This window comes from Entelurus aequoreus, linkage group LG03, assembly GCF_033978785.1.
Source record: "Entelurus aequoreus isolate RoL-2023_Sb linkage group LG03, RoL_Eaeq_v1.1, whole genome shotgun sequence".
NCBI classification, from domain to species: domain Eukaryota; kingdom Metazoa; phylum Chordata; class Actinopteri; order Syngnathiformes; family Syngnathidae; genus Entelurus; species Entelurus aequoreus.
Window position 1 is genome coordinate 38,909,038 of NC_084733.1, and position 24,721 is coordinate 38,933,758.

Sequence of the window (24,721 nt, forward strand, 5' to 3'; positions counted from 1 at the left end):
AGTGTTCAGGGGAAGACCCAGGACCCGTTGTCTCCCAACTGGCCTGTTAATGCCTCCAGGTCCCCCGGGAAGAGCAGGACAAAGTGGCTGATGAAAGGGAAGTCTGGGTTTCTCTGCTTAGGCTGCTGCAACCGCGACCCAACTTCAGATAAGCGGAAGAAGATGGATGGATGGATGGATGGATGAATGGACCAAAAAATCATGATATGACCTTTTTATCCTACATTTTTAGTTTAGGGGACAATTATACTGTAAGTAGTTTGTGCCCCGTCATGGAACATTCTCATATTGTTTTGCCTCCTACCTGCGAGCACAGATCCTGGGGCTTGCCTCCCATTCCGTGGGGCATCTCTCGACAGCGCGTGGACAAGTTGAGGATGGCTGTGGCGGCCATGTGTGCGGCTTCCATGTCGTGACTGTAGTCAAAGCTGCTCTTGCTGCAGGTGCTACTGGCACTGCTGCCTCCACCTCCTCCCATACCCCCTCCCCCAACTCCACAACTCAGGCTGCTGCTGCTACTGCTGGGAGCGTAGGTGCTGGTGGTGCTGCTGGCCGAGCTGGAGTTCTTGCAGTAACGCTTGGCTGCAGGACACATTGCACGAAAAACATCAATTAATTATATTTCACATATACCTTTGTAAAAGGATTGAGAAATATGTCGCTTGAATACAAAAAGTTGGTACCTGGAATTATTTGTCTTATTTTAGCTGTACAAGTGTACAATACAATATACAGAATGTGCTTATGGAGGTTAATTTGTGTCTTATACTGAAATGTAACTGACTTTTTTGCATTTAATTTTTGTGAACTGAATTATTTTTACATCAAATTATGCTGATAATTGTAATTTGTGAGCAAAAAGCATCTGTTTGAAAATTCAGTTTGTTAAAATCTACTATGAATTAATGATAAAACATTTAGAGAATGTGTACGTCACTTGTTTACTTCTCAGCAAAAATACAACGAAACAAAAAAAAAGTCCCATAAAATGTTGCTTTTCAGCAGAACTTTGTTGGAAAAAGCTTGCTCCCGCATCTCTCTCCGTCACATACATTCTGCCTGCTCTATAATCAGACCCCGCCCACCAAATATTGTCTCCTTGGATCAGCTTGGACACAGTTCCTATAATTACATCACTAAAAAGCACTGACTTTCTCACTTCAGAAATCGATAAAAAACGATAAGACTCACTCTGTTGTATTTTAAAAAAAGATTTGAGAAACTTTCTGCCGGGTGTTTTGTGTGCAAATTATATATATAGTTTTTGCCAATCAATTTTTATTTTATTTTATTCAAATTGTTATTAACAATTATTATTGGTATTATTATTATTATCATTGATACCATTGTTTTTATAATTTGTTGTTTTTATTATTTTTGGTATTGTATTTGTATGTCTTCTCAATTGCTTTCTAAATTTATATTGAAAGTATTGTAATGCCGGGATTGTGTTGGAATTGGGGTTGTTCTATTTCCATTTATTACAAAACCCAAAACCAGTGAAGTTGGGTAAATTGTAACTAAAAACAGAATACAATGATTTGCAAATCCTTTTCAACCTATATTAAATTGAATAGACTGCAAAGAAAAGATAGTTAACGTTTGAACTGGAAAACTTTGTTATATTTTGCAAATATCAGCTCATTTGGAATTTGATGCCTGCAACATGTTTCAAAAAAGCTGGCACACCTGGCAAAAAAGACTGAGAAAGTTGAGGAATGCTCATAAAACACTTATTTGGAACATCCCACAGGTGAACAGGCTAATTGGGAACAGGTGGGTGCCATGATTGGGTATAAAAGCAGTTTCCATGAAATGCTCAGTCATTCACAAACAAGGATGGGGCGAGGGTCACCACTTTGTGAACAAATGCGTGAGCAAATTGTCCAACAGTTTAAGAAAAACATTTCTCAACGAGCTATTGCAAGGAATTTAGGGATTTCACCATCTATGGTCCGTAGTATCATCAAAAGGTTCAGAGAATCTGGAGAAATTACTGCACGTAAGCGATGATATTACAGACCTACAATCCCTGAGGCGGTACTGCATCAAAAAGCGACATTAGTGTGTAAAGGATATCACCACATGGGCTCAGGAACACTTCAGAAACCCACTGTCAGTAACTACAGTTTGTCGCTACATCTGTAAGTGCAAGTTAAAACTCTACTATGCAAAGCCATTTATCAACAACACCCAGAAATGCCGCCGGCTTTGCTGAGCCCCAGCTCTTCTAAGATGGACTGATGCAAAGTGTAAAAGTATTCTGTGGTCTGACGAGTCCACATTTCAAATAGTTTTTGGAAACTGTGGACGTTGCGTCCTCCGGCACAAAAAGGAAAAAAAAACATTCAGATTGTTAGAGGCGCAAAGTTGAAAAGCCAGCATCTGTGATGGTATGGGGGTGTATTAGTGCCCAAGACATGGGTAACTCACACATCTGTGAGGGCACCATTAATGCTGAAAGGTACATACAGGTTTTGGAGCAACATATGTTACCATCCAAGCAACGTTACCATGGACGCCCCTGCTTATTTCAGCGAGACAATGCCAAGCCACTTGTTACAACAGCGTGGCTTCATAGTAAAAGAGTGCGGGTACTAGACTGGCCTGCCTGTAGTCCATACCTGTCTCCCATTGAAAATATGAAGCGTAAAATACGACAACGTAGACCCCGGACTATTGAACAACTTAAGCTATACTTCAGGCAAGAATGGGAAATAATTCCACTTGAAAAGCTTAAAAAATGTGTCTTCTCAGTTCCCAAACGTTTACTGAGTGTTGTTAAAAGGAAAGGCCATGTAACACAGTGGTAAAAATGCCCCTGTGCCAACTGTTTTGCAATAATTTGCTGCCATTAAATTGTAAGTTAATGATTATTTGCAAAAAAAACAAAACCTTGTTTGTCAGTTTGAACATTAAATATCTTGTCTTCAATTGAATATAAGTTGAAAAGGATTTGTAAATCATTGTATTCTGTTTTTATTTATGATTTACACTACGTGCCAACTTCACTGGTTTTGTAGATTGATTAACATTCTGTGATTTTTGTAAACGCAATTAAAAAAATGAATTTCCCTGTAATGAGTTGGCCACTTGTCCAGGGTGTACCCCGCCCGCCGCAGCTGAGATAGGCTCCAACACCCCCGAAAAGGACAAGTGGTAGAAAATGGATGGATGGATGGATTTCCAAAAGACGGCAGCACGGTGCTCCTCTCTGAGCTGCCACCTTACCGTGGTAGAGGAGTTTGCGTGTCCCAATGATCCTAGGAGCTATGTTGTCCGGGGGATTTATGCCCCCTGGTAGGGTCTCCCAAGACAAACTGGTCCTAGGTGAGGGATCAGACAAAGAGCAGCTCGAAGACCTCAATGAAAAATAAAACCTATGGACCCAGATTTCCCTCGCCCGGACGCGGGTCACCGGGGCCCCCCTCTGGAGCCAGGCCCGGAGGTGGGGCACGGTGGGGAGCGCCTGGTGGCCGGGCCTGTCCCCATGGGGCCCAGCCGGGCACAGCCCGAAGAGGCAATGTGGGTTCCCCCTCCAATGGGCTCACCACCCATAGCAGGGGTCATAGAGGTCGGGTGCGATGTGAGCTGGGCGGAAGCCGAAGGCAGGGCACTTGGCGGTCCGATCCTCGGCTACAGAAGCTAGCTCTTGGGACGTGGAACGTCACCTCGCTGGGGGGGAAGGAGCCTGAGCTAGTGCGCGAGGTGGAGAAGTTCCGACTAGACATAGTCGGACTCACTTCGACGCACAGCAAGGGCTCTGGAACCAGTTCTCTCGAGAGGGGCTGGATTCTCTTCTACTCTGGCGTTGCCGGCAGTGAGAGGCGACGGGCTGGGGTGGCAATTCTTGTTGCCCCCCGGCTCAGAGCCTGCATGTTGGAGTTCAACCCGGTGGACGAGAGGGTAGCTTCCCTCCGCCTTCGGGTGGGGGACGGGTCCTGACTGAACCGCAGCTCAGAGTACCCACCCTTTTTGGATTCACTCGAGGGAGTACTTGAGAGTGCTCCCCCGGGTGATTCCCTCGTTCTACTGGGGGACTTCAATGCTCATGTTGGCAGCGACAGTGAAACCTGGAGAGGCGTGATTGGGAAGAATGGTTGCCCGAATCTGAACCCGAGCAGTGTTTTGTTATTGGACTTTTGTGCCCGTCACAGATTGTCCATAACGAACACCATGTTCAAACATAAGGGTGTCCATATGTGCACTTGGCACCAGGACACCCTAGGCCGCAGTTCCATGATCGACTTTGTAGTTGTGTCATCGGATTTGCGGCCTCATGTTTTGGACACTCGGGTGAAGAGAGGGGCGGAGCTTTCTACCGATCACCACCTGGTGGTGAGTTGGCTGCGATGGTGGGGGAGGATGCCGGACAGACCTGGCAGGCCCAAACGCATTGTGAGGGTTTGCTGGGAACGTCTGGCAGAGTCTCCTGTCAGAGAGAGTTTCAATTCCCACCTCCGGAAGAACTTTGAACATGTCACGAGGGAGGTGCTGGACATTGAGTCCGAATAGACCATGTTCCGCACCTCTATTGTCGAGGCGGCTGATTGGAGCTGTGGCCGCAAGGTAGTTGGTGCCTGTCGTGGCGGTAATCCCAGAACCCGTTGGTGGACACCGGCGGTGAGGGATGCCGTCAAGCTGAAGAAGGAGTACTATCGGGTTCTTTTGGCTCATAGGACTCCTGAGGCAGCGGACAGGTACCGACAGGCCAAGCGGTGTGCGGCTTCGGCGGTCGCGGAGGCAAAAACTCGGACATGGGAGGAGTTCGGGGAAGCCATGGAAAACGACTTCCGGACGGCTTCGAAGCGATTCTGGACCACCATCCGCCGCCTCAGGAAGGGGAAGCAGTGCGCTATCAACACCGTGTATGGTGCGGATGGTGTTCTGCTGACCTCGACTGCGGATGTTGTGGATCGGTGGAGGGAATACTTCGAAGACCTCCTCAATCCCACCAACACGTCTTCCTATGAGGAAGTAGTGCCTGGGGAATCTGTGGTGGACTCTCCTATTTCTGGGGCTGAGGTTGCTGAGGTAGTTAAAAAGCTCCTCGGTGGCAAGGCCCCGGGGGGGGATGAGATCTGCCCAGAGTTCCTTAAGGCTCTGGATGCTGTGGGGCTGTCTTGGTTGACAAGACTCTGCAGCATCGCGTGGACATCGGGGGCGGTACCTCTGGATTGGCAGACCGGGGTGGTGGTTCCTCTCTTTAAGAAGGGGAACCGGAGGGTGTGTTCTAACTATCGTGGGATCACACTCCTCAGCCTTCCCGGTAAGGTCTATTCAGGTGTGCTGGAGAGGAGGCTACACCGGATAGTCGAACCTCGGATTCAGGAGGAACAGTGTGGTTTTCGTCCTGGTCGTGGAACTGTGGACCAGCTCTATACTCTCGGCAGGGTCCTTGAGGGTGCATGGCAGTTTGCCCAACCAGTCTACATGTGCTTTGTGGACTTGGAGAAGGCATTCGACCGTGTCCCTCGGGAAGTCCTGTGGGGAGTGCTCAGAGAGTATGGGGTATCGGACTGTCTGATTGTGGCGGTCCGCTCCCTGTATGATCAGTGCCAGAGTTTGGTCCGCATTGCCGGCATTAAGTCGGACACGTTTCCAGTGAGAGTTGGACTCCGCCAAGGCTGCCCTTTGTCACCGATTCTGTTCATAACTTTTATGGACAGAATTTCTAGGCGCAGTCAAGGCGTTGAGGGGATCTGGTTTGGTGGCTGCAGGATTAGGTCTCTGCTTTTTGCAGATGATGTGGTCCTGATGGCTTCATCTGGCCAGGATCTTCAGCTCTCGCTGGATCGGTTCGCAGCGGAGTGTGAAGCGACTGGGATGAGAATCAGCACCTCCAAGTCCGAATCCATGGTTCTCGCCCGGAAAAGGGTGGAGTGCCATCTCCGGGTTGCGGAGGAGACCCTGCCCCAAGTGGAGGAGTTCAAGTACCTCGGAGTCTTGTTCACGAGTGAGGGAAGAGTGGATCGTGAGATCAACAGGCGGATCGGTGCGGCGTCTTCAGTAATGTGGACGCTGTATCGATCCGTTGTGGTGAAGAAGGAGCTGAGCCGGAAGGCAAAGCTCTCAATTTACCGGTCGATCTACGTTCCCATCCTCACCTATGGTCATGAGCTTTGGGTTATGACCGAAAGGACGAGATCACGGGTACAAGCGGCCGAAATGAGTTTCCCCCGCCGGGTGGCTGGGCTCTCCCTTAGAGATAGGGTGAGAAGCTCTGCCATCCGGGGGGAGCTCAAAGTAAAGCCGCTGCTCCTCCACATCGAGAGGAGCCAGATGAGGTGGTTCGGGCATCTGGTCAGGATGCCACCCTAACGCCTCCCTAGGGAGGTGTTTAGGGCACGTCCGACCGGTAGGAGGCCACGAGGAAGACCCAGGACACGTTGGGAAGACTATGTCTCCCGGCTGGCCTGGGAACGCCTCGGGATCCCCCGGGAGGAGCTGGACGAAGTGGCTGGGGAGAGGGAAGTCTGGGCTTCCCTGCTTAAGCTGCTGCCCCCGCGACCCGACCTCGGATGAGCGGAAGAAGATGGATGGATGGATGGATGGATGGCAGCACGGTGGTACAGGGGTTAGTGCGTGTGCCTCACAATACGAAGGTCCTGGGTTCGCTCTGTGTCTTTCTGAGTGGAGTTTGCATGTTCTCCCTGTGACTGCATGGGTTCCCTCCGTGTACTACGGCTTCCTCCCACCTCCAAAGACATGCACCTGGGGATAGGTTGATTGGCAACACTAAATTGGCACTAGTGTGTGAATGTGAGTGTGAATGTTGTCTGTCTATCTGTGTTGGCGCTGCGATGAGGTGGCGACTTGTCCAGGGTGTACCCCGCCTTCTGCCCAAATGCAGCTGGGATAGGCTCCAGCACCCCCGCAACCCCAAAAGGGACAAGCGGTAGAAAATGGATGGATTTCCAAAAGACATATTTTTTGCCAGCACTGTGCGTTTAAGTTGTAGCCAATATGTATTCGGTTTTAAAAAAAAGTTTTATTATAATTTATATCTCAAATAATGTTTTACGAGACCCTTGTTCTGTCAAGAATTTATTCTGAATCGAATTGTCAACCCAAGAATCAAAATCCAATCGTGAGGTGTCAAAAGATTCCCACTTTTAATAATTATATATATTTTATAAAAAAATGATAGTTATTAAGGGAAATTGCACTTTTTTTGGAATTGTGCCTTATCAATCCTTATGTGGGACAAGCACACATATGTTTTTCTTTTTTATGCATTCTGACTAGTAAATAAATGGTAGCAAAAGTCAGTCACAGTAGAGGTAATGGGATTTGCTCTATTCCGCTTATAAAGCACTCTAAAAACCCCCAAAAATCTCTATCACCGTTTTATATACACACTTTAAGTTTATACTGTATGCAATGTAGTAAGTGGCACATTCATAATAGCATGCATTATTTGTGTATTTTAGTCATTTTAAGCATTTTAAAAATGTTCGCTATTTCCTACAACAACAACAACAACAACAACTACTAATAATCGAGGCAGACTTTGTTATGAGGGGCCGTTAGGGACATTATTCAGAATTACCTCTTACATACACTACTGAAATGCTCTCACATAAACAACTAAAATCTTTTTCTTTTATACACACTACTGGAACACTCTAATAAACACTACTGAAATGCTCTTACATACACTACTGAAACACTCTTATAAACACTACTGAAACACTCTTATATACACTACTGAAATGCTCTTACATACACTACTGAAATGCTCTTATAAACACTACTGAAACACTCTTATAAACACTACTGAAACACATTTATAAACACTACTGAAACACTCTTATAAACACTACTGAAATGCTCTTACATACACTACTGAAATGCTCTTATAAACACTACTGAAACACTCTTATAAACACTACTGAAACACTCTTATAAACACTACTGAAACATTCTTATAAACACTACTGAAACACTCTAATAAACACTACTGAAATGCTCTTACATACACTACTGAAACACTCTTATAAACACTACTGAAACACTCTTATATACACTACTGAAATGCTCTTACATACACTACTGAAATGCTCTTATAAACACTACTGAAACACTCTTATAAACACTACTGAAACACATTTATAAACACTACTGAAACACTCTTATAAACACTACTGAAATGCTCTTACATACACTACTGAAATGCTCTTATAAACACTACTGAAACACTCTTATAAACACTACTGAAACACTCTTATAAACACTACTGAAACACTCTTATAAACACTACTGAAACATTCTTATAAACACTACTGAAACACTCTTATAAACACTACTGAAACACTCTTATAAACACTACTGAAACATTCTTACATACACTACTGAAACACTCTTATAAACACTACTGAAATGTTTTTCTCTCACGCACACACACACCTGGAATTATTTTTCACTAGTATGTATAAACGGGTTTCACCGATGTGTGTGTGTGTGTGCTTTTTACACGTGCGTGTGAGGGACAACAATTTCAGTAGTATGTGTGCAAAGATTTCAGTTATGTGTATGAGCGCATCTTACCAGTGTGTATACGAGCATTTGACCACTATGTGTAAGAGCATCTTACCAGTGTGTGTGAGCGATGTTGCATTCCGGTTCCGGTATAATCCCCGCCCCTTTTCAGAGAAGTTTTGTTTTTTGTTTTTTTTAAAGCCAAGTTGTGGACAAAATGTCTGCCGACAAGTAGCTTAACCGAGGCGGGAGCTCCACTTCATAATTTGAGGGCTTCAGCGGAGAATATAAGAACACTTTCAATGCAACAAGGGTCGGGCTGCCGCCGTGGGTCTCCCCTGCAGGACGCGGCACCTGAGCGGCCACACAGCGGTGCCTTTCTCCTCCCGACAGCCAAGCAGTCTGGAGCACTCGTTCCATTGCGAGTTTGCACCGCACACATGCAACGTTTCAGTTCATGGACAAAAGGAGGAAAAGGTAATTAGACATTATTTATTTCTAAATGATTGTTGAATCACACGAAATGTAAGACAACATGGCATTGTAGTCAGCTACAATGGTAACATGTCGAAATGTGAGTCACGTCGTGTTACGTCAGTAGCTAATCCTATACTAATGATAATGCATTGCATTTATTTAGCGCTTTTCTATCGACTAGATAAGGGGTCCCCAAACTACGGCCCGCGAGCCGGTTACGGCCCGCCAAAGTCCAACATCCGGCCCGCTGAAAATTTTTTTTTTTTGTATTATTATTTTCAATCTGTCTTTTTTACTTCATTTTTTGGTGTCCCCTAGCCGCTCAGGCAAATCATATTGTCTACAAATGCATTTCCCTGTATGACTTATATTGTCTTAACTGTTTTCATGTGATCTGATTGTTACATTCTTATTTCAGAGTCACCACACAGCTGCATGACCATTTCAACAAAGACGGAATAAACAACCTCTGGATTCATGGAACTTCTCTGCAAACAAATATATTAATTGGAATATTCAATAAATTTCACATAAACATATTAAATATCCTTTTTTTTTTTTTGCTCAAAAAAGGTTCCCTATGCCTTATTATTTATATACTTTTCAATGCTTCTTGAAGTCAGACAATAGATATTGTTTGTCTAAAATTATAGTTTAAGTTAATGTGTTAATATTTACACCTAGCCCCTAACCTAAATACAATAATCATAAGACAAAAAAATTGTGTATCACAAGCGTTTGGGACAAGTTTGGGGAGATTTTGACAGTGTGTGTGGTGGTGGGGGCTGGATGACATTGCTAGTCAGAACATAAAATAACTTAAAAACCTCAACCGTAGAAACATAAATGTTCACAGCACCAACGTATTGCAGTGTTATTTTGATATTTGCAATAATAAAGTGGGCAACTTCATACAGGTCTGTATAACAGGTTCCTTATTTATTTATTTTTTACAAAATGTTTAAACAAAATGTTAATTCGCAGAATACACTGCACAGGTAAAGAAAACATTTTAACAAACCTTATAATTCCCATGTTGTCCACTGAATAAAGTGCAGAATTGAAGTGAAAAGGTCTATTCCATAGTTGCTATCATTTTCAAGTGGGTTCACTTGTTGAAAAATGTTCATTGTAGTCTCATTAATGTTTACATCTATGTCTGGAATTACACACCGACAAGTATTGAAAGTATATGAATAATGAGACATAAGGAACCATTCTGAGCCAAAAAAGGTTGTTTTCAACACACTGTTGAAAATAAAATTTACAATGTTTCTATGTGAAATTTATTGAATATTCCAATTAATATATTTGTGTGCAAGAAGCATTGGAACGTATATAAATAATAAGGCATAGGGAACCTTTTTTGAGAAAAAAAAAAAGATATTTAATATGTTTATGTGAAATTTATTGAATATTCCAATTAATATATTTGTGTGCAGAGAAGTTCCATGAATCCAGAGGTTGTTTATTCCGTCTTTGTTGAAATGGTCATGCAGCTGTATGGTGACTCTGAAATAAGAATGTAACAATCAGATCACATGAAAACAGTTAAGACAATATAAGTCCTACAGGGAAATGCATTTGTAGACAATATGATTTTCCTGAGCGGCTGGGGGACACCAAAAAATGAATTAAAAAAGACTGATTGAAAATAATAATCCAAAAAAAAAAGTTTTTCCAGCGGGCCGGATGTTGGGGACCCCTTATCTAGTCGATAGAAAAGCGCTAAATAAATGCAATGCATTATCATTAGTATATGATTAGCTACTGACGTAACACGACTTGACTCACATTTCGACATGTTACCATTGTAGCTCACTACAATGCCATGTTGTCTTACATTTCGTGTGATTCAACAATCATTTAGAAATAAATAATGTCTAATTACCTTATCCTCCTTTTGCCCCGATGTCCATGAACTGAAACGTTGCATGTGTGCGGTGCAAACTCGCAATGGAACGAGTGCTCCAGACTGCTTGGCTGTCGGGAGGAGAAAGGCACCGCTGTGTGGCCGCTCAGGTGCCGCGTCCTGCAGGGGAGACCCATGGCGGCAGTCCGACCCTTGTTGCATTGAAAGTGGCCTTATATTCTCCGCTGAAGCCCTCAAATTATGAAGTGGAGCTCCCGCCTCGGTTAAGCTACTTGTCGGCAGACATTTTGTCCACAACTTGGCTTTAAAAAAAATAAAAATAAACTTGTCTGAAAAGGGGCGGGGATTATACCGGAACCGGAATGCAACATCGCTCACACACACTAGTAAGATGCTCTTACACATAGTGGTCAAATGCTCGTATACACACTGGTAAGATGCGCTCATACACATAACTGAAATCTTTGCACACATACTACTGAAATTGTTGTCCCTCACACGCACGTGTAAAAAGCACACACACACACACAGGTGAAATCCCTTTATACATACTAGTGAAAAATAATTCCAGGTGTGTGTGCGTGCGTGAGAGAAAAACATTTCAGTAGTGTTTATAAGAGTGTTTCAGTAGTGTATGTAAGAATGTTTCAGTAGTGTTTATAAGAGTGTTTCAGTAGTGTTTATAAGAGCGCTTCAGTAGTGTATGTAAGAGTGTTTCAGTAGTGTTTATAAGAGTGTTTCAGTAGTGTTTATAAGAGTGTTTCAGTAGTGTTTATAAGAGTGTTTCAGTAGTGTTTATAAGAGCGTTTCTGTAGTGTTTATAAAAGCGTTTCAGTAGTGTTTATAATAGTGTTTCAGTAGTATTTATAAGAGTGTTTCAGTAGTGTTTATAAGAGTGTTTCAGTAGTGTTTATAAGAGCATTTCAGTAGTGTATATAAGAGTGTTTCAGTAGTGTTTATAAGAGTGTTTCAGTAGTGTTTATAAGAGCATTTCAGTAGTGTATGTAAGAGCATTTCAGTAGTGTTTATAAGAGTGTTTCAGTAGTGTTTATAAAAAGTGTTTCAGTAGTGTTTATACGAGCATTTCAGTAGTGTATGTAAGAGCATTTCAGTAGTTTATGTAAGAGTGTTTCAGTAGTGTTTATAAGAGTGTTTCAGTAGTGTTTATAAGAGCGCTTCAGTAGTGTATGTAAGAGTGTTTCAGTAGTGTTTATAAGAGTGTTTCAGTAGTGTTTATAAGAGTGTTTCAGTAGTGTTTATAAGAGCGTTTCTGTAGTGTTTATAAAAGTGTTTCAGTAGTGTTTATAAGAGTGTTTCAGTAGTGTTTATAAGAGTATTTCAGTAGTGTTTATAAGAGTGTTTCAGTAGTGTATATAAGAGTGTTTCAGTAGTGTTTATAAGAGTGTTTCAGTAGTGTTTATAAGAGTGTTTCAGTAGTGTTTATAAGAGCGTTTCAGTAGTGTTTATAAGAGCATTTCAGTAGTGTATGTAAGAGCATTTCAGTAGTGTTTATAAGAGTGTTTCAGTAGTGTTTATAAGAGTGTTTCAGTAGTGTTTATAAGAGCGTTTCAGTAGTGTCTATAAGAGCATTTCAGTAGTGTATGTAGGAGCATTTCAGTAGTGTATGTAAGAGTGTTTCAGTAGTGTTTATAAGAGTGTTTCAGTAGCGTATGTAAGAGCATTTCAGTAGTGTATGTAAGAGCGTTTCAGTAGTGTTTATAAGAGTGTTTCAGTAGTGTTTATAAGAGTGTTTAAGTAGTGTTTATAAGAGGGTTTCAGTAGTGTTTATAAGAGCGTTTCAGTAGTGTTTATAAGAACATTTCAGTAGTGTATGTAAGAGCATTTCAGTAGTGTTTATAAGAGTGTTTCAGTAGTGTTTATAAGAGTGTTTCAGTAGTGTATGTAAGAGCATTTCAGTAGTGTATGTAAGAGCATTTCAGTAGTGTTTATAAGAGTGTTTTAGTAGTGTTTATAAGAGTGTTTCAGTAGCGTATGTAAGAGCATTTCAGTAGTGTTTATAAGAGTGTTTCAGTAGTGTGTATAAAAGAAAAAGGTTTCAGTTGTTTATGTGAGAGCATTTCAGTAGTGTATGTAAGAGGTAATTCTCAATAATGTCCCTAACGGCCCCTCATACTTTGTGAGAGCCAACGACTACTACTTCGAGACAAATGATGATCCAGAAGCAAACATTTTTGAGCCTGAATATACGGAGAATGAGCTACACATTTTAGAAGCTGGGTGATAAGCAGATTCAGCAAGTATCACTATTGCTAAGTGCTAAGCAAGAAATACAAACTACGTACATAGTAAAACAATCACTTACTGTACAATGACTGCGCTCATTGGGATACCGACTGATAGGATGTTTATATTTTTCCGTTTAGATGAAGAATGAATCAAAATCCTCACACAGGCAAAAACAAAAGGTGAGTACAAACTAGTTCCTTTCATGTATTTTGCGCGATATTCAGGTCTAAGTTGACTGTCAAAGCTGACCAACTTCTTAGTTTATGGCCACAATCTTCTACTAAACAAGCGAGAGGCATGATTCAAAATCTAGAATTAACGTTTACTAACTCAGCAGCTCAGTATGTCAATAGCTGCATAAGCTAGTTACCTTTCTTATCACGGCGCCGCTAAAAGTAGTTCCTCCGGGTTAGCGCTTACAATAACGATATCGCAAATACTTGGTTAATATGCAGGTGATGACATGTAAATGGAGCATTGTTGGTGATGTTGGGATGTTTTCTTAGAGGGTTTTATGCAATAGATTACTTCCATTAGCCACCTGGAACTTATCATTATTTACAAATTAGAATGCAATAAAAAATACATATATGTTGGCTACATAGAGATTGTGAATGATAGGCACAATTTTAAAAAACTGCAGTTCCCCTTTAACAATATAACATGTTTGATGCATGGCAATCAGATGAGATGCCTTTTTGTATTATTAATGTGCATTATGGTATTAAATTCAAGTGTAATCACGATTTATTTCCCTGACAGATCATTTTAAATGATTCAGAATGAAAGTACATAAATCAAAAGTCTGCAATAACTTTGCGATGCTAACATTAATGTGGATACTTGAGTGAAAAAAAATTGTTATTTAAAAGCATACATTAACGCTTAAAGGCCTACTGAAACCCACTACTACCGACCACGCAGTCTGATAGTTTATATATCAATGATGAAATCTTAACATTATAACACATGCCAATACGGCCGGGTTAACTTATAAAGTGACATTTTAAATTTGCCGCTAAACTTCCGGTTCGAAACGCCTCTGCGTGTGACGTATGCGTGTGACGTAGCCCGGCGAACACGGGTATGCCTTCCACATTGAAGCCGATACGAAAAAGCTCTGTTTTCATTTCATAATTCCACAGTATTCTGGACATCTGTGTTCGTGAATCTGTTTCAATCATGTTCATTGCATTATGGAGAAGGAAGCCGAGCAAGCAAAGAAGAAAGTTGTCGGTGCGAAATGGACGTATTTTTCGAACGTAGTCAGCCACAACAGTACACAGCCGGCGCTTCTTTGTTTACATTCCCGAAAGATGCAGTCAAGATGGAAGAACTCGGATAACAGAGACTCTAACCAGGAGGACTTTTGATTTGGATACACAGACGCCTGTAGAGAACTGGGACAACACAGACTCTTACCAGGATTACTTTGATTTGGATGACAAAGACGCAGACGTGCTACTGTGAGTATGCAGCTTTGGCTTTTTTTTGCGTATGTACATAACTTTTTTTAAAATATATAAGCTTTATGAACCTTGGGTTAGGTGAACGGTCTTTTGGGCTGAGTGATTGTGTGTGTTGATCATGTGTTTGAATTGTATTGGCGTGTTCTATGGAGCTAGGAGCTAGCAGAGGAGCTAGGAGCTAGCATAACACGTACCGTACCGTACGTGCGCGTCACGTACGTAACTTTTTAAAAATATATAAGCTTTATGAACCTTGGGTTAGGTGAACGGTCTTTTGGGCTGAGTGATTGTGTGTGTTGATCGGGTGTTTGAATTGTATTGGCGTGTTCTATGGAGCTAGGAGCTAGCAGAGGAGCTAGGAGCTAGCATAACAAACACGCAGGTGTTATTATGCAGGATTAATTTGTGGCATATTAAATATAAGCCTGGTTGTGTTGTGGCTAATAGAGTATATATATGTCTTGTGTTTATTTACTGTTGTAGTCATTCCCAGCTGAATATCAGGTACCGTGAGTATGCAGCCTTGGCTGCTAAACATTCGATAACTTGACCGTATGTGCGCGTCACGTACGTAACTTTTTAAAAATATATAAGCTTTATGAACCTTGGGTTAGGTAAACGGTCTTTTGGGCTGAGTGATTGTGTGTGTTGATCAGGTGTTTGAATTGTATTGGCGTGTTCTATGGAGCTAGGAGCTAGCAGAGGAGCTAGGAGCTAGCATAACAAACACGCAGGTGTTTTTATGCAGGATTAATTTGTGGCATATTAAATATAAGCCTGGTTGTGTTGTGGCTAATAGAGTATATATACGTCTTGTGTTTATTTACTGTTGTAGTCATTCCCAGCTGAATATCAGGTCACCCCCGGCTCTCACAGCATCTTCCCTATCTGAATAGCTTCAACTCCCCACTAGTCCTTCACTTGCACTTTACTCATCCACAAATCTTTCATCCTCGCTCAAATTAATGGGGAAATTGTCGCTTTCTCGGTCCGAATCTCTCTCACTTCATGCGGCCATCATTGTAAACAATAGGGAACTTTGCGTATATGTTCAACTGACTACGTCACGCTACTTCCGGTAGGTGCAAGCCTTTTTTTTATCAGATACCAAAAGTTGCAATCTTTATCGTCGTTGTTCTATACTAAATCCTTTCAGCAAAAATATGGCAATATCGCGAAATGATCAAGTATGACACATAGAATAGATCTGCTATCCCCGTTTAAATAAAAAAAAATCATTTCAGTAGGCCTTTAATGCACAAATTCAGCTCGACATAAGTAGAAAATGCACTGCTTTGAGTTGTTAAAAATGTATTTCATATAAAACAAGAATGCCAACCTCCCTCAAGCTTGTTTGGATTGTCTTTCTAAATATTGTGCTTAAGAGGAAACGTGTATTAGCGACTGTTGGATCAAGAATAAAACAGCCTGATTACCAGGTTGTTATCCAAATGGAGCAGACACAAGTGATATCTGAGCACAGACAAGAGGACAGTAACGTGGTAACTGTACAGCAGCTTGTTAGTGTCCTTTGAAGAAAACAACCTTGCCACATTATGGTTGTCTCTTAGCTTTCCATCTTTTGATCAAAAAACTTTCATTTCTGTTCTCTGGTGAAGTCGCACCAATTTCAACAATTCAAGATTTTATTTTGCATAGAAAACTCTACTTTTGACCAATGTGTTGGCAAGCAGGCTGGGGATGGGTACCTTTCATATTTGAATGGTTGGGGTACCAACTCTCAGTAACTGGGATTTGATACCGATACTCAATGGTACCAATTTTCGGTACTTTTATGTGTGTTCATGTGCCATCTATCCATCCATCTTCTTCTGCTTATCTGGGGTCGGGTCGTGGGGGCAGCAGTCAGTCCCAGACTTCCCTCTCCTCAGCCACTTTGTACAGCTCCTCCTGGGGGATCCAGAGGCCTTCCCAGGCCAGCTGGGAGACGTCATTACCCCTTTTTTGTCCTGGGTCTTCCGCGTAGCCTCCTACCGGTCGGACATGCCCTAAACACCTGTTTAGGGGCATCCTGACCAGATGCCCGAACCACCATATCTGGCTCCTCTCGATGTGGATGAGCAGCAACTTTATTCTGAGCTCCTCCTGAATGACAGAGCTTCTCACCATATCTTTAAGGGAGAGCCCCACCACCCGGCAGAGGAAACTAATTTCGACCGCTTGTACCCGTGATCTGATAGAGGAGTTTGAGTGTCCCAATGATCCTAGGAGCTATGTCGTCCCGGGGCTTATATGCCCCCTGGTAGGGTCTCCCAACGTAAACTAGGCCTAGGTGGGGGACTAGACACATAGAAGTTTGAAGATCTTTATGAAAAAATTAAATCTAGGACTAAGATTTCCCTCACCCAGACGGGGGTCAGCGGGGACCCCCTCTAGAGCCAGGCCTGGAGGTGGGTCACGATTTGCGGGCCTGTCCCTATGGGGGACAGGCCCGCAGCTAGAAGAGAAAACGTGGGTCCCCCCCTCCAATGGACCCACCTCTCATAGTAGGGGGCATAGAAGTTGGGTGATATGTGGGCTGGGCGGCAGCCGAAGACAGGGCCCTTGGCGATCCTCTTGGGACGTGGAATGTCATCTCGCTGGGGGTGAAGGAGCCTGAGCTGGTGCGTGAAGTGGAGAAGTACCGACTGGATCTTGTTGGACTCACTTTGACGCAAAGCAAGGGCTCTGGAACCAGTCCTCTTGAGAGGGGCTGAACTCTCTTCCACTCTGGCGTTGCACGCAGTGACAGCCGATGGGCAGGGTTAGCAATACTTGTTGCCCCGTGCCTCATAGCCTGTATGTTGGAGTTTAACCCGGTGGACGAGGGGGTAGCTTCCCTCCGCCTCCGGGTGGTGGGACAGGTGCTGACTGTTGTTTGTGCTTATGCATCAAACAGCATTTGTTCATGTGTCAATTAATTTCCATTGGTTTAATAATAACATCTATTTTTGTATTTTAACATTTAATAGTGAGCTTACTATGATATCTGGGCTGTGTAGTTGTAGTTTTCTTACATTTCTGAATCTCACTGCAAGTAGTAGACGTTGCGTGCAGTCGCAGTTCCAAGACATTAGATGACAGTAGTAGAAAGGTAACAATGTGTTGCCTAGTCAGGAAATAGTCTTTGCCATGCAGCTAAATATGACAGTCTAGTCTAATTTTGATACCTAAAAAGTGTTTAAACTGTAAGTATTGTACTTATTACACACCAGTTGTTGAATTTTAACGCGCATCTTACCGTATTTTCTGGACTATAAGCTTTTTCCCAAGCTTTGAACCTTGCAGTGTATGCAAAGGTGCGGCTAATCAATTGATTTTTCTTCGCTTACGGCTAAATTATGGATTGGATTAAGCAAATAAATCAAACAATCGACTTTAATAAACTGTTCAAAAACTCAAAGTGTTTACAAAGTACAAGGAAGAAGAATCCTGATAGACATCTTGAACCTTATTAAAATCGGGGAAAATCGTATTCATCTCATACAGGATGAATAAAGACATTGATTTATTTTCTGTTTTGTTAGCCGTTTAATTGCTGTGTTACAGGCACCGCTTGGAAACAATTAAGGTATGTAAATTAACATTTACAAAATCTTTCTATGTAAACATCCCATTTCACAACATACTGGTATATATCTGCGGTTTATAATCCAGTGCAGCTAATATATAAAATAAATATTTTTTCTTTTTAAATGTAGTTGGCAGTCCAATTTATAGTCTGGAAAATACAATAGTTGCAGTTTTCACTACCAAATTTGGAGGTGTTGAAATCGCCATGTAAAATTGCTAATGCCAATCAGTCGGACTGTGAATTTCTGGACACCACATGATTCGATTCGATTCGATTCTTGGGGGTAAATATTTGATTCAGAATCGATTCTCTGTTTAAAACGATTCTCGATTCAAAATCTATACTTTTTTAATAACATTGGATGCCAGTCCAATGATTAACTACATTCCTCCTTAAAATAGATAGCTCGGAAAAAGTTTTATATTACTTAAAAGAAAACTGGTTTTGTTTAATAAAATGCTTCCTAAACATTTAATAAAGTCAAATACAAATAAGGCAACAAGAGAAGTATCCAACATGTCTCTTTTGTTAAGTAAATCTGTTATGATATATATATATTTTTGAATCAATTAAGAATCGTTACAAATAAGAATCGCGATTAATCTCAAAATCTATTTTTTGACATCGATCTAGCGCATTTAGGAAAAGTGGACCCTCACTTATGTTCCAGTGTTTTCTATTTGTTGGCAAATAGAAAACTGAGAGCTGCTTGAAGGATTGTTTCTCCCGTCAAGCGTTTGAGCCGATGCCTTCTTAGTCTGCAACCGGACGTGACAACGTCACCACAACAAAAGGTATTGAACTATAGTACCATTTAATTTTTACGCATCAAATTTGGTACCCCAGCAGGCATTAAGCTATAGAGATGTGAACGTACCAAACACACTTGGTTATAGGTTTCAAGTTCCATACGCAAGGCTCACATGTTATTTGTTTTTATTTGCGCCCATTTCAATTGAATTCCCCCTGGCACTGTTGCGATCAGTAAACCCTGTTCGTGTTCCATTGCAGGTTGAGTGGGCGGGATGGCGATAGCTGCATCAGCTACAGAAATATGGTGATGCGATAGCAAGCAACATAGTGTACACTCGTCAATTAATTGAATTTGCTGACAATATCAATAAATCTGGAAACAAAGTAAAAGCTAATAATTAAAGTGTTTACACAATACTGACCGACTGGGACACACTTTGAGTTTGGTTTGGTCGTTGCTATTCTGCTTAAGTCCTGTTGTGCCAAAATAATCTGTTGCCAAAACAAGAATAATTTTTTGCTGTGTGATCTTGTTATGCGTATGTTCATAAGAACCCTTTTCAAAAAAACAACATGCATGTGTTAATATTAGAGGTTAGCAATGTGCTAATAAAAAGTATGAAAGAAAAAGTACAGGTAAAAAATACGTAATTTTTTAATACGCTGTTTATTCACTTTTTAAAAGCTTAAAAGGAAAAGGGTTTTGGGATATTTAGTGACTCTGCTTCAACTGTCTGGCGGCATAGTCTTTAAACCGGTTTAACTTGTACAGTACAAAAAACACAATGGAGTGGGTTTAAAGGCCTACTGAAACCCACTACTACCGACCACGCAGTCTGATAGTTTATATATCAATGATGAAATCTTAACATTATAACACATGCCAATACGGCCGGGTTAACTTATAAAGTGACATTTTAAATTTGCCGCTAAACTTCCGGTTCGAAACGCCTCTGAGGATGACGTATGCGCGTGACGTAGCCCGGCGAACACGGGTATGCCTTCCACATTGAAGCCAATACGAAAAAGCTCTGTTTTCATTTCATAATTCCACAGTATTCTGGACATCTGTGTTCGTGAATCTGTTGCAATCATGTTCATTGCATTATGGAGAAAGAAGCTGAGCAAGCAAAGAAGAAAGTTGTCGGTGCGAAATGGACGTATTTTTCGAACGTAGTCAGCAACAACAGTACACAGCCGGCGCTTCTTTGTTTACATTCCCGAAAGATGCAGTCAAGATGGAAGAACTCGGATAACAGAGACTCTAACCAGGAGGACTTTTGACTTCGATACACAGACGCCTGTAGAGAACTGGGACAACACAGACTCTTACCAGGATTACTTTGATTTGGATGACAAAGACGCAGACGTGCTACTGTGAGTATGCAGCTTTGGCTTCTAAACATTTGATCGCTTGACCGTATGTGCGCAACTTTTTTTTGCGTATGTACGTAACTTTTTTTAAATATATAAGCTTTATGAACCTTGGGTTAGGTGAACGGTCTTTTGGGCTGAGTGATTGTGTGTGTTGATCAGGTGTTTGAATTGTATTGGCGTGTTCTATGGAGCTAGGAGCTAGCAGAGGAGCTACGAGCTAGCATAACACACACGTAGGTGTTTTTATGCAGGATTAATTTGTGGCATATTAAATATAAGCCTGGTTGTGTTGTGGCTAATAGAGTATATATATGTCTTGTGTTTATTTACTGTTGTAGTCATTCCCAGCTGAATATCAGGTCGCCCCCGGCTTTCACAGCATCTTCCCTATCTGAATAGCTTCAACTCTCCACTAGTCCTTCACTTGCACTTTACTCATCCACAAATCTTTCATCCTCGCTCAAATTAATGGGGAAATTGTCGCTTTCTCGGTCCGAATCTCTCTCACTTCATGCGGCCATCATTGTAAACAATAGGGAACTTTGCGTATACGTTCAACTGACTACGTCACGCTACTTCCGGTAGGGGCAAGCCTTTTTATTATCAGATACCAAAAGTTGCAATCTTTATCGTCGTTGTTCTATACTAAATCCTTTCAGCAAAAATATGGCAATATCGCGAAATGATCAAGTATGACACATAGAATAGATCTGCTATCCCCGTTTAAATAAAAAAAATTCATTTCAGTAGGCCTTTAAAGGCCTACTGAAACCCACTACTACCGACCACGCAGTCTGATAGTTTATATATCAATGATGAAATCTTAACATTATAACACATGCCAATACGGCCGGGTTAACTTATAAAGTGACATTTTAAATTTGCCGCTAAACTTCCGGTTCGAAACGCCTCTGAGGATGACGTATGCGCGTGACGTAGCCCGACGAACACGGGTATGCCTTCCACATTGAAGCCAATATGAAAAAGCTCTGTTTTCATTTCATAATTCCACAGTATTCTGGACATCTGTGTTCGTGAATCTGTTTCAATCATGTTCATTGCATTATGGAGAAGGAAGCCAAGCAAGCAAAGAAGAAAGTTGTCGGTGCGAAATGGACGTATTTTTCGAACGTAGTCAGCCACAACAGTACACAGCCGGCGCTTCTTTGTTTACATTCCCGAAAGATGCAGTCAAGATGGAAGAACTCGGATAACAGAGACTCTAACCAGGAGGACTTTTGATTTGGATACACAGACGCCTGTAGAGAACTGGGACAACACAGACTCTTACCAGGATTACTTTGATTTGGATGACAAAGACGCAGACGTGCTACTGTGAGTATGCAGCTTTGGCTTTTTTTTTGCGTATGTACGTAACTTTTTTAAAATATATAAGCTTTATGAACCTTGGGTTAGGTGAACGGTCTTTTGGGCTGAGTGATTGTGTGTGTTGATCATGTGTTTGAATTGTATTGGCGTGTTCTATGGAGCTAGGAGCTAGCAGAGGAGCTAGGAGCTAGCATAACACGTACCGTACCGTAAGTGCGCGTCACGTACGTAACTTTTTAAAAATATATAAGCTTTATGAACCTTGGGTTAGGTGAACGGTCTTTTGGGCTGAGTGATTGTGTGTGTTGATCGGGTGTTTGAATTGTATTGGCGTGTTCTATGGAGCTAGGAGCTAGCAGAGGAGCTAGGAGCTAGCATAACAAACACGCAGGTGTTATTATGCAGGATTAATTTGTGGCATATTAAATATAAGCCTGGTTGTGTTGTGGCTAATAGAGTATATATATGTCTTGTGTTTATTTACTGTTGTAGTCATTCCCAGCTGAATATCAGGTACCGTGAGTATGCAGCCTTGGCTGCTAAACATTCGATAACTTGACCGTATGTGCGCGTCACGTACGTAACTTTTTAAAAATATATAAGCTTTATGAACCTTGGGTTAGGTAAACGGTCTTTTGGGCTGAGTGATTGTGTGTGTTGATCAGGTGTTTGAATTGTATTGGCGTGTTCTATGGAGCTAGGAGCTAGCAGAGGAGCTAGGAGCTAGCATAACAAACACGCAGGTGTTTTTATGCAGGATTAATTTGTGGCATATTAAATATAAGCCTGGTTGTGTTGTGGCTAATAGAGTATATATATGTCTTGTGTTTATTTACTGTTGTAGTCATTCCCAGCTGAATATCAGGTCACCCCCGGCTCTCACAGCATCTTCCCTATCTGAATAGCTTCAACTCCCCACTAGTCCTTCACTTGCACTTTACTCATCCACAAATCTTTCATCCTCGCTCAAATTAATGGGGAAATTGTCGCTTTCTCGGTCCGAATCTCTCTCACTTCATGCGGCCATCATTGTAAACAATAGGGAACTTTGCGTATATGTTCAACTGACTACGTCACGCTACTTCCGGTAGGTGCAAGCCTTTTTTTTATCAGATACCAAAAGTTGCAATCTTTATCGTCGTTGTTCTATACTAAATCCTTTCAGCAAAAATATGGCAATATCGCGAAATGATCAAGTATGACACATAGAATAGATCTGCTATCCCCGTTTAAATAAAAAAAATTCATTTCAGTAGGCCTTTAAGTAAACTTGACAAAACTCTTGTCACAATGGAAGGACGCTGAAGGGAGGGATCGCTTGAATCACATAATTTGGAAAAACACCAAAATTGGACCCTGATTTAAATTGTAGTACCAGGTGGAAATTACACAATAAGGAGATTGTTTACAGAAACATGATATTACTATTTTTGGAATTTTGACCACTAGCCACAATCTTTATGTGCATTTTTCCCTTTTCCGTGCGTTGTAAATAGTGAGAAACTCCCAGTAAGAAGTGGCTAACATCACGGGTAATTGAGATTAATCTATTCCGCCTATAAAGCTCTCAAAAACACAGAAAAAAACGCTACATTTACATGTTGTAACCTTCATATGAACCAAGCTATCGCTTGAATTCTGACACGTGACTTCTTCTCGGAAGTGGAAAAAATTGGTGGTCAACCAAGCTAAGATGGCTGTTGTACAGTAAGCAGCGCACGGACTATCTGAGTACAAAAGAGGCTTAAATCGTCCTGCAAAAAGCAGACATGACCAAAAAATCGCAGCGGAATAGATCCCTATACTTTATCAAAAAAGATTTGTTGAGTGATATCAAGGATTGTACGTCGGTCGCGTTCCCAGACATATCGAACTATTGTGATCCAGACGTCATTCTACATGACAAAACCGATAGAAAGTTGGAAAAGCATGGAGGTCTACAACTTCTTTGTGTCTGGCTGGGTCAAAGAAATTGGTATCAAGACTCTCCTGGATAAATATTTTTAAAGTTAAAAAGTAGGGATGTCCGATAATGGCTTTTTGCCGATATCCGATATTCTGATATTGTTCAACTCTTTAATTACCGATACCGATATCAACCGATACCGATATATACAGTCGTGTAATTAACACATTATTATGCATAATTTGGACAACCAGGTATGGTGAAGATAAGGTCCTTTTTAAAAAAATAAATAAAATAAAATAAGATAAATAAATTAAAAACATTTTCTTGAATAAAAAAGAAAGTAAAACAATATAAAAACAGTTACATAGAAACTAATAATTAATGAAAATGAGTAAAATTAACTGTTAAAGGTTAGTACTATTAGTGGACCAGCAGCACGCACAATTATGTGTGCTTACGGACTGTATCCCTTGCAGACTGTATTGATATATATTGATATATAATGTAGGAACCAGAATATTAATAACAGAAAGAAACAACCCTTTTGTGTGAATGAGTGTGAATGAGTGTAAATGAGGGAGGGAGGTTTTTTGGGTTGGTGTACTAATTGTAAGTGTATCTTGTGTTTTTTATGTTGATTTAATAAAAAAAAACAAAAAAACGATACCGATAATAAAAACAACGATACCGATTATTTCCGAAATTACATTTTAAAGCATTTATCGGACATCTCTATTAAAAAGTTGAAGTACCAATGATTGTCACACACACACTAGGTGTGGCGAAATTATTCTCTGCATTTGACCCATAACCCTTGATCACCCCCGGGTATGTGAGGGGAGCAGTGAGCAGCAGCAGTGGCCGCGCCCGGGAATGTTTTTTTTTTTTGCTTGGGTAAGGTTGCAATTAATGATTTAACTTTGCGTTTACTGCTATGTTTGTTGCTGTTGCACGCACCGTTTACGTGTAGCGTCTTTTCCCCCCCGTCTTTATCAAAATATAACTACAGATGTCAACATTGTGTATGTGCTGAAAGCTTCATTTATGATTGCTGCCTTTGGTAAAAGCCTAACTCTTTTAGGTTTTACTGACATTTGCATTTTTTTATTTAGTAATTTTGATAATACAAATAATTATTATTATTACTAATACTTACATGGGAAAGTGATCACTGCAAACTCATGCATTCTTCAAGTGTGAGCTGCATGCTTTTCTCGTCGTTTCATAAAATC

The 24,721-nt window shown here is 41.3% G+C and overlaps 1 protein-coding gene across 1 annotated transcript in view; it reads right to left on the reverse strand.

Moving 5' to 3' along the window:
• Window positions 1-24,721, reverse strand: part of myt1lb (myelin transcription factor 1-like, b) — a 348,050-nt gene that overhangs the window by 43,504 nt on the left and 279,825 nt on the right. Inside the window, exon 11 of the mRNA XM_062041789.1 lies at window positions 305-582. Coding sequence (XP_061897773.1) covers window positions 305-582 — 278 coding nt within the window. The remainder of the gene's footprint in view (window positions 1-304; window positions 583-24,721) is intronic.